The 11,301-nt window shown below is 47.2% G+C and overlaps 1 protein-coding gene across 1 annotated transcript; it reads left to right on the top strand.

The window, feature by feature from the left end:
* Positions 1 to 7,116: 7,116 nt before the first annotated feature.
* Positions 7,117 to 9,057, top strand: NPBWR2 (neuropeptides B and W receptor 2). The gene has a single exon (XM_068207867.1). It carries the CDS (start codon positions 7,286 to 7,288, stop codon positions 8,282 to 8,284), a length of 999 nt encoding a protein of 332 aa, XP_068063968.1. The 5' UTR covers positions 7,117 to 7,285; the 3' UTR covers positions 8,285 to 9,057.
* The last annotated feature ends 2,244 nt before the right edge of the window (positions 9,058 to 11,301 follow it).

The raw sequence follows: 11,301 nt of genomic DNA, 5'->3' as shown, positions 1-11,301 counted from the left end.
AACTTAGCCCTCCAACACAAAACACCTTCTCCCACGCAGTCAGCACTTGTCTGAAATCATTCCCCTTGGCAGGAGGCCCTGCATGGCCTGGTGAGTTCTGCACTTCAGAAATTATTCCCTGTGGAAAACACAGAGCTATCTTTATTTCTTTGCTTTTTCTTCTTCTCTTCCACAAGCATCCAAAACTTTTTGGTGTGGTTATCTATAATTTGCATCAATATGATTTCTGATGGGGACTTTATTTACCCAGCACACTGTGAAAGCCCCAGTCAAAGACCTCACAGCTTCAATCCCCAGGGAATTAAATTTGGGGGCTTTGCTTTGGGGCTTAAATTAGATTTTAAAGAGAGAAGAGCCAGGTGCTCCTGACTGTTACTGCTCTTTTGGCTGTTTCTGGGGCCCACACTGAATCTAGTCCCTCCCCCAGTTGCTCAAACGTCCCCACTATGGCCATGACCATGGGGTGCAGATGAGCAGAGAGCACCAGCCATAAACCTCATCTTGCAGTAATCCCTTCCCTTTTCCTTTTATCTTTCACATTTTAAATTATTTTTATGAGTTTTATAGCACACCATTTCCTACTCAATTCACCTTAGTTATCCAACCTATATTTTTCTCCATCACACTGACATAACCAACACGGATCATGCTCTTAGCGCTGAATTTTCATGAGCACATACATGGCCACAAGAATTATGATGTCCTATTTAAGTAGGTCAGGCTGGTATTAATTGTAAAACAGAGCTGTAATAAATTATTTCAGTCCAAAGCCAGAACCACGTTTCACTAAGCTCAAACCATGCCTTCTGCTTTTTCCTTTTTTCCTTACAGTAGTTGATGGTATTGTAAACTTTGTAGTCCACAATGTCTATTGGCCAAAAGAGGGTGGAGAAAGGTACTAGCTCTGTGTAATTGCACTGGAAAATGTTGTGCCAGGAGACAGGTTTTATCTGTTTTGTTGGTTTGGGGTTTTTTACAGTGAACATTGTACAAAATATTAGACCATTTCTCCAAAACATGATACTAAGGTGAAGATGAGTCATTTCACTGTCATAACACAAAAGGGAGGGGAAACCAGAGTGAGCAAAGCAGCAAATTCATTCAGCAGCAATTTGCACTCCATAACCCTCTGGTGATGAGGCTTTTAGGCCAGAGGAGCTCTGCTACTTAAGCAGACAAGGCAACACATTAAGCTGTTGCTTAGAGATATTGGAATATATTGCACAGAGCCTGCTCCCTGCTGAGATCCCTGAAGGGCTCCCAGCTGTTTTCCCAAGGATGCATTACAGCCCTGTTGCAGTGCTGCTGTTTTTAAAGACTCACAGCTTTTCCAAGCAGACCAAGCAATGACAGAAAGGGTGGCTTTTCACAAGTGACAGTTCAGATGGCATTAAAAAAGTCAAAGTGACAACTCATCTCACTTGGACACCAAGGGCTCTTAGCAGCTGTGTTGCAACCAGCTTAAGAGCAACTAAATAATGTATATTCCTGCCAGGAATGCTGATGGATCACAGCACTGCAGGACACTCTCATCTGCCAGCAGCACAGGAAGGACAGGGATCCAGGGAAGAGCTGATTCCTACCTGCCGACTCACACTAACTTCGGGCAAAAAACATTCTTCTATTTTGGTTTTGCTCTCATCATTTCAAACTAGGATTCCTCCTCATGTCTTAATCTTCAGCTGTGCTGAAGAACCTCCTTGCACATGCTCTGTGCACATCTGATAAAGGCAACCAGCAGGAAACAGAGCCCTGTTCACATCTCCATGGTCAAGAGAACTCCAAAAGGAAGCAATTAGCTGTACCCCAGAGTACTGCAGCACCAGGTCCCATCACATGCAAGGCTTTTTCCTCACAGGTCCCACAGGCAAATTACACAAAAGCTGTCACTCACATGGGCTGATGGAAGAACTCTGAGACAGAGAAGCAGAAAAGCTCCAAGTCCAGAGGACTAATCAACCTGTAGACTGACACAACAGATTAGCTTCTCCTGCTTCCAGAGTTAAGGAGGATGAGGCAGCAGCATCTCTGGCACAGTCAGAGCCATGGGACAGTTCTTCCCAACGCCTTGTGGCAGCACTGTCACAAGGGAAGCCCCAGGCCACTGGCCCGAGCCCCTCACACCCCACAAAGGTGATGAGCAGCACTGAAAAAGGGGAGAGTCCACTTCCAGAAACCTCCCTCTTCCAAAGGGTTCTGCTTTCAACAGACTGAGCTGGCTCAGGGCAGCAAAGCAACCAAAGTACACACTCACTTCCAGCCCTGGAGAAAAGCAGGAATAAATGCTGGACAATAAAAGCATCCTGGAATGGAAGCAGATTCTAATTTCTCTCTGGAGCAAGGCTGCTTGAAGCCAGACCAGCAGGGAGTGGGAGAGGAAATTAGGGTGTTTAAAGCAGCGTTCCCTCTGCCTCTAAATTCTCACAGATATGTATTAATTGCAGCAAGACTGGCACCGTGTCCTCGCTGCCACTGTCACGAGTACTCTACCAGAGCTCTCTTAATTAACACATCTGACAGCACAGCTCCTGCTGGGAGCCAGGCAACCTCTTGCAATGCCACTCGCTGCCCTCGATGGCTGGTGGCACCTCTGGGTGGCCCCAGACAGCACCACGGGGCTGGGGGAGGTGTGGTAGAAGAGCCAGGGTCTCCAAGAAGTGCTGGGAATGAGGGCTAACCCATTGCAGGAGCCTCCCAACCTCTTTCCTGGCTTGCAGGGGGCAAACAGCTTCAGCCAGCCACCCCCCAGCTCTACAGCTTTTGTTCCCCATCACAGCTGGTCAGAGGAAATTGCTAACACGGCGTTTGTGTCGATTACTCCCCTGCAGAGACAGGCAGTTATTGATATGTACTTTCCCTGACAAAAACAGGCCCTTTATGGACTCCTTGCTCCCATTTCCCTTCAATCACTTCCTGTACCCCTTTGCCTTCACCGCAGCTTTCATGCGGGCAGGATGTGTCACCAGCCCCTGGATCCATGACAATTATCACCATTCAAAAGCACTTTCTTTGCCAACAATTCACCAGTTCACCGATGGAGGCATTTGGCCTGCAGTCACCCCTCACCACCTGCAGCTCTTGCCTGGTTCCCTGAGGTGTCCTACAAGGTGAGCACTATCACCTGCCTAAGCCAGCCTGGCTCAGTGAGGCTGGGGAGGTTTGGGGGGAAAGCAGGAGGACTTCCCAGCTTGTGGGTGAATGCTATCCTACAAGCAGCCTGACCAGGCACACTTACCTTGCCAGAAGCAATTACAGCCAGTAATCAGGTCTGGACATCTCTCAGGACAGCAGGTCGTGTTGTGGTAGGACAAGGGGGAATGGCTTAAACAGAAGGAGGGTGGATTTAAATTAGATATAAGAGGGTTTTTTACAATGAGGATGGTGAGGCACTACCACAGGTTACACAGAGAGGTGGTAGATGCCCCATCCCTGGGAGCATTTGAGGTCAGGTGGGATGGTTCAGTTCTGAGCAATCTGATCTGGTTGACGATGTCCGGGCTCATTGCAGGGGGTTGGACTAGATGACCTTTAAAGGTCCCTTCCAACCCAAACTACTCCTTTATTCTATTATTAACCTGCAATGCTTTTGAAAGCCTGAACACTTCATACAAATAAATCACCTTAATAACCAGTGACTGCAAGACAGCCAGCCGAGAACATTTTGTTTTGGTAAACAGATTATTGATTGTATATCTGTGTCCTTGTTATGAACTTGACTCCTTGACAGCAGCCAGAGCCCAACAAAACAGGTTCTTCATAACTCCAAAATGGTGGATGGCCTTTGTCTGGAGCCAGCAGCACATCAGCTTTATGAAGGCAATAAAGCACCACTGATTTAGCATTGGCAGGGATTTCCCCCTCCCTGAAACACTGCCTTTTCTTTGTTTGCACAGCTGACCCAAGCTGCACAGTGTGAACATGGGCTTCAAGAGGCAAAGTCCATCTCCATGGCATGGATTTGCCAGGAATAAAATCTTTGTCCCTTTTGCACTGTGCTGATGATGGAGCTGTTGGCACAAAAGTAGGTCCAAGCAGGGAAAACACAGCTCATGTCCTTTGTAGCAGCATCTTCAAACCAGTGCTTGATTTCCAGGGCTTTATGCCACTGTAACATTTATAATCAAGGGATGCCCAGCCAGAGAAGATAAGAATGAAACATTCTCTCAGCCTTCTCTCTAAGCACTCCCCATCACACCAATATACATGGATCTGTTTCCCCTATGCACAGCCTCTGGCCCTGGTTGGGCACAGAGACACACAGAGGAAATATTTTCTCTGTTGGTAGAACAGTTCCTACTGCAAAGTAATTTCCTACATGAGTTTAGATCTGTTGGCAATTGCTTTCCCCACAGCAAACAAGTTTTATTGGAGAACCAGGCAAGGAGCTCCAAAAGTAGGTGCCAGTAATTTGTTTGGGGCATGTAAGCAAAAGCCCCTCTACCACACCAGGCAATGAGTTTTAATTAGTCTCCATCTCATCTCTGACAGGTTGTTTTAATCAAGCACATCCTAACCAAGGCACGGAGAGCATGTTCACTACGGATAATGAGGAGTAAGGCACAAGGCAGAGGGTAAAGCACAAGGGAGCATCATCAGCACCACAGCTCCTGCAGCCCCCTCAGCTGCCAGCCCCTAAAACACACAGCACCCAGGCACACAACCCCTGGCCATGGCAGCATGATGCCAATTCCAAGGTAATATAGTTGGGGAAGAGAAAGAACAGCTTTTAAGCTATCCCAGAGACCAGAGATGTACTTTGTGCTAAAAAAATAGAAAGCCTCAAAGAATTGTGGATGCAAAATACTTTAAAACCCTTTTGTCCCAGGGAATAGTTACAGATCAGCAAATGTAACATCACATTCTCCTGAATTTTTCTGCCTTCCTGTATGTTTTTCTCTGAAAAAGGGCAACAGCAATTCCTGGAAACCACATTCCCCCTGCAGACCTACCAAAGCCTTGCTTCATTTACAATTCCTTATAAACCACACTAGCTTTCCCAAAACCGTTAAGAAGAAAGCTCCAGGGGTGTTTCAGCTGAAGAAGTATCATCCATATCATTCCTATGCAATATAATTGGACAATATAATTCCTGTTTCATTTTCCTTAAGCCCAATGTCTGGTTAGATTTTGGACAAGGTACAGAAAATATCTTGAAGAGTTCTACATTGGGCATTAAAAAAAATCCCATTTGCTGAAAAGTCAGTTATAGCCATGGCCTTAAGAATTGCAATGAAATGTTTTACTCCCACCCAGCTACTGGTGCACAAATAATCTTACCAGAATATAAAAACGTCCAAAGAAGAGGAGTAAAGTCAAACACAGTTCTTGGCTACTGGCTCAGATCTGTGAGCTGGCCCTTCTGGTTAAATGCACTCAGCCAGGTATGGCAGTGATGGATGCCTGTGTTTTCCCTTGCCTTGTCTTGAAAGAAAGGTCAGGCAACATTTAAAAGACTAAAGGAGACTCGAAAGACTCTTGATTTCCTTTTTCTTTTTTTTCTTCAGGGATGTGCTGGTAAAGTGATCTTACATTGTTGCTCTATAACCTGGGGAGCATTTCTGACAAGCTTCATGGGACTCCTGCACCTCCTGATGCACATCTGAAGGATTTCATTGAATTTCCAAAGCCGGATCAGAGACCCAGCTGGAGAAACCCAGTCAAACTCCCCCAGAGCAGCCGAAAACAGCACAGACCTGGAGAGGTACTCTATTTATTTGTTTATTTTGTACGTTGTAATGTTACTCACCCTCCTCCTACTCCCTTTGTTAAAACCAGCCACTGTTCCCTATTGAAGCAGTTTAAACCCCTGCTTCCCACTGTTTCATGCATCCCTCACTCAGCCAGTCCTGGGTGCTGCCTGTCCCTCAACAGCTCCCTCATTCCTGAAGGAAACATCCACCGTATTGACTATTTTAATAATCCTGCAGAGAGAAAACCCTTGTTTCCCCCCTTCCCTGATCTGAGCAAGTGCTAATTGGTCAGACACACAACGCGCACACACAGAAGCATCGTGTTGATCTGATTGCAAATCCCGGTACGTCAGCAACCCAGAGACCCTCCTCCAACTCGGATTAGAGGGAAGAGGCTCACCAGTGCAAGCAGCAGGTGCTGGAGGAGGCAGCGGAGCCACTTCCCAGGTAAGGGACACTTCAGCCCTCCGTCCCCAGCGCCGGCAGTCCCACTCACTTTATTGCTGTGCGACAACAAAAGGCAAGAGAAGTTAGGCACTTCTCTTTGCAGAGCCTGGGACTGGTTGCCAAACCTTTGATCTTCATGATGGGGGTAGGGGTCAGTTGTTTGCTCATTCCCTGTGGAGGAATTCTTGGAAGTATGGGTCAGGCAATAGTGATGGATGTGGTAACTACTACAGATGGGATGATTCTTGCTGTGTCTCTAAAGTGGATTTGCTTTCAGAGTACTTTTCTCCTTCTTCCCTAATTAATCCTGAACTTCTGAGATGTACAGGTTTGTCTGTCCGTCTGTGCCAAATTTGGGGTGCTGCCAGTTGTTTGTACTGGGGATGGTTTTCAGAGTGAGTAAGTTCATAGCCCACCCTTGCTTAAAGGTGTACTTTGATTGCAGGGTAATCCCCTTTAACTGTTAATTTCAGAAATACTCCCTGAACTATTTCCCCCTCCTTCTTTTGCTAGGGGACCCTGGGAGTGGGGAGTAGCAGTGTCAGAAACTTCTTCATTGTTTGTGAAATCCCAGTCCATGAAGAGCCTGAACTCCGACACAAAGGAAGGCGCTAATTAACCACTGGAACGGTTCTGCTCCTGCACGGCAAGCGAGCGCTGTGCCAGAGAAACAGCAGCCATCCCTCAGGTCCTCCAAGGGCTGTGAACAGCCAGCCAGGCACGAAATTCCCCCCTCTGCCTCCTTGTTCCTGCAAGCCCCAGAAGAACTCTCACTGCAGACAGCTGAACGGGAGCCGCTCAACTCCTCCAGCAAAGAAAAGCCAAAGCTCACCAGAATGCTCTCGGAAAGAAGAGTTCCTTGACTTATTTAGAAAGTCATTATTCTCTTGTTTTCTTGGTTCATGGAGCCTTATGTCTTCCAAACATTTTTTTCCTCCCTCATCACTTCAAAATTTAACAGGGGGAAGAGGTAAAGTTAGGTGGTCCATGAAGCCTCACAGCTCCACTTTGAAAATAAGCTGCATCTAAATGAGGTAACAGCTGCTTCTCACAGGAGGGGGAAAAAATCCCAACCAAACAAAAAACCTCTTACTCCTCAGCTAGTGAGGCTTTCAGTGGTATCTGAGGGTGGTCTGTGATCAATAGGCATGGGAAATATCTCCTTTTGGGATGATCTGAACAGCTCCTGCAGCAATGCAGGCAACAGCTGCTACCCGGAAAACAGCATGAGGTTCAACTTCACCCTCCAAGAGCAGGCAGCTGATTTCTACGTTGTCCTGCCTGTGATCTACTCTGTGATCTGTGCTGTGGGACTTACAGGCAACACTGCTGTCATCTATGTGATCCTCAAGGCCCCCAAGATGAAGACTGTGACCAACATGTTCATCCTGAACCTCGCTATCGCTGATGACTTGTTCACCCTTGTCTTGCCCATCAATATTGCAGAGCATCTCCTCCGCTACTGGCCCTTCGGAGAAATCCTCTGCAAGGTCATCTTGTCCATAGACCACTACAATATCTTCTCCAGCATTTATTTCCTGACAGTGATGAGCATAGACAGGTACCTGGTGGTATTGGCCACAGTCAGGTCCAAGAGGATGCCCCACCGCACGTACCGAGCAGCCAGGATTGTCAGCCTGTGCATCTGGATCCTGGTCACCATCATAGTTCTCCCTTTCATCATCTTTGCCAATGTCTACACCGATGACCTGGAGATCAAGAGTTGTGGTCTCAATTTCCCCAAGCCTGAGAGGTTTTGGTTCAAGGCCAGCAGGATCTACACCCTCATCCTTGGCTTTGCTATTCCAGTATCCACCATCTGCATCCTCTACACCATGATGCTCTACAAGCTGAGGAACATGCACCTGAACTCCAATGCCAGAGCCCTGGACAAAGCCAAGAAGAAAGTCACCATTATGGTCTTCATAGTCCTGGCTGTGTTCCTCTTCTGTTGGACCCCCTTCCACCTGGCCACCATCGTGGCTCTGACCACTGACTTACCCCAAACCTCCATGGTCATTGGGATATCCTACTTCATCACCAGCCTAAGCTATGCCAATTCATGCTTGAATCCTTTCTTGTACGCTTTCCTGGATGACAGTTTTCGGAAAAGTTTCCGGAAGTTGCTGGAATGCAGAACTTCTTGAACAGGGGGCTGGGGCTGGCAGGTCCCTGCCCTTCTGGGGCTTTTCAGGGGCAACTTTGCAGACTGGAGGAGTGGCCAATGAATGCACAATGTCCTTTCTTTCGTTTACATGTAATGTGTGGTCTGTTTGTAATCCTCATCAGCATCAGGATTTGTCCTGCCCACTTGCAACTCTTGTATTTCCCCTCTTTTCTCCTACCAGCTTCTCAGAGTTGCATTTCTAGACCCTGATTTTTAGTTGCACTCTCTGAATTATTAAGGACAGAACATGTCCTTTTCAGGGGTGTACTTCTGCCACAGAGTGGTCCTTTATTGCCATCTGCTGTACAGCACGGTCAGGCTGGAGACCGATTTCCAGACGAGTGCAAAGCTCAGTTCTTTATCACTGCGTTATTAGGGAGGATTGTTTAATGGAGCAGAGCTAATGGGCACTTTCAATGAAACATCAGTAAAACAGAGGATGAGTATTTGGAAGAGAAAAGAAACTATTTTCAATGTTTATGTATGTTCCGGTGTGTTATGGCTTTCTTTTGATTTTGAAGGACGTCCATCTTCCACCCCACCACAAATTTCCTCTTTTCTGACTTGTTAAATTTAGACCAAAAGGAAGATTTGAGTCTCAAAAAAAGTGCTAAACAACACACCATACAAATACTATAACAACTGTGAGAATTTGTGATAGAAATTATTTTGAACTAGTTGTTCCTGTTAAGTGTCAAATACATATTTATTTAAGAGTGAGTAATGAAATAAACCTCATGGGGGAAAAAAAGAGACTGGTCCTTCTTTCACAAGAGAAAATTTATGCTACTTGTGCCGTATCTTTGCTATATATATTGCATTTTGCCCATTATAAAAAAAAAACACAGTAGGTTTGTAACAAAATTAAGATGTTTTGTAAGCCATAAGAAAAACTCCAGTGAGCACTGCAGATATAAAGTTTCTCCTCTCACAGATAAGTAGTCAAAATACTTGAACAAAACCAGGACTTGACTGGGAGAGTCTGGAGATCAGAAACTCTATATTGAAAGCTTGGAAAACTCATTCTCACACCCTTTGGCCCTGTGAAGTTTGTACGATACTGGTTTTAGGAAGTCTGTCTTAGCTAAAATATTTCTTTTAAGCTTTCCCCCGACCCAAGTACCAAGCTCGGCTCTTACCTGTCCAGATTCCCCCAGGAAAGTGCAGGAGAGGTAACACAAAAGGAAAGGAGACTGCAGTTCTCAGCTTAAATGGGCTCTCAGAGCAGTGGGTGGGTGTGGGTGGAGATCCCAGGTGAGACTGCTCGGGGCAATTCAGTGCCCTGAGCACCCCTACACCAAAACTGACAACCCTCAATACCTCGGGATGGCAATTTCATTTAAAGAAATCTAAAAACAGATGTGTGGATCACTCCTGTGTTGCCTTCTCCATATTAAAGGTGCTAACTGCGAGAGAACACATTCTTGCAGGCAAAACTTCTCCAGGAATTTTGCTTTAGCATGGTTGCCACCTGCTGGCAATGGGCTTCCCAGGCGGAAAAATCTGTCTGAGTGAGAAAACTGACCCAAATTATGTCACCTCTCACACAAGCTGGCCAATCAGCTGAAACATCGCTGTTCATTGGCATTGGGGCTCTAGGAAAGGCAATATATTTTATTAAGTAGAAAAACTACTGTTTTTTGGGGGGGGTTGTTTGTTTGTTTTGGGTTTTTTTGTTTGTTTGTTTTTTGTTTGTTTTTTGTTTGTTTGTGGGGGGTTTTTGGGGTTTTGGGGGGGTTTTTTGTTTGTTTGTTTTTTGGTTTTTTGGTTTTTTTTTTATGGAGAGGAGCTTTTCAGTGTGAGTTACCCACTTCAAACACCACAGTAATATTGCTGGAGCTTTTTCTGTTAAATCACAAGACATAGTCACAGAATCACAGCATGGCTCAAGCAGGGTCAAATTTCCCAGCACCGTGTCCACTTGGGTTTCAATGTCTCCAAGGATGGACATACCACAGCTACTGTGGACAATCCTGTACTTCACCACTCTAACAGTGAATTTCCTTCCTATGATTTAATGGAATTTTCCATGTTTCAGTTCATGTCTCCTATTAATGGATATCACTGAGGAGAGTCTGGTTCCCTCCTCTCTGAACCCTCCACAGGTACTTACAGACGTTGCTTGCATCCCCTGACCCTTCCCTTTCTGAGCACCAGCAGCCCCATCTCAGCATCTCCTTATGGCAGCATCCTGCTACATCCACGATTTTCTCCATGTCAAACACCTGACACGAGTCTTGGCCCCTCGCGTGGGTGCCAGGCTCCAAGGGAAGAAGGATTTGCATCGGCCGAGGTCTCCTCCCGTGCCCAGGAGAGGCTCCAGCTCCCGCGGAGCCCCGGGTGGCCGGTGCGGGGCCGTGCGGTTCAGCCCGGCGGCACTAAGCGGCACTCGCTGCTTTCAGCTCAGCATCGCTGCGCCTCTGCAGCCTCACACACAGCCTGGCACCCTGCTCCTGCGGGCAGCCAGCAAATTCGGGCTTCCCGTGCCTGGGTGGACCCTCGGAGCACAGCGGCAGAAGCCAGGCTGCTTCGGCTTCTTCTGGGAGAGCAGAAAACGCCTCCAAGGAGACGCTTGCCCACTCCCAGCACAGGATCCCCGCCAGGGAAGCCCCGCATGCCAGCCCGTTCCTTTGAATGTCCTCCCACTGCTGGGGCTGGCTTGTCACACCAGCCCACATCAGCTGCATCTTGAAGACTGGAAGCGGGGAAATAAACCCCATTAATGATTCACTGAATAAATCCCCTCCCAAAGCAAGCATCCCGTGTGAGGCTGAATTAGGAAGCCCCAGGGTTCCCTCCTCCTCCTAACCCCTTCCTAGCCATGCACTGAGCAGGGAAGTCAGCTCAGCCTGAAAGCCGGGAAGATTTCCTTCTGGGACAGCGTGTGCTGTGTCAGTGGGTGCAAAGGTGCGGTGCAGCCACGCAGCTCCCCGCACACGGCAGGAGCTGGAGCCCTTCTGCTGCTCCTGCCCACTGCAGCAGCAGGTTCCTGCTGCG

This window comes from Anomalospiza imberbis, chromosome 17, assembly GCF_031753505.1.
Source record: "Anomalospiza imberbis isolate Cuckoo-Finch-1a 21T00152 chromosome 17, ASM3175350v1, whole genome shotgun sequence".
In the NCBI taxonomy this organism is placed as follows: Eukaryota; Metazoa; Chordata; class Aves; order Passeriformes; family Viduidae; genus Anomalospiza; species Anomalospiza imberbis.
The sequence above is the reverse complement of the archived record's forward strand: the minus strand, read 5'-3'. Positions and strand labels throughout refer to the sequence as shown.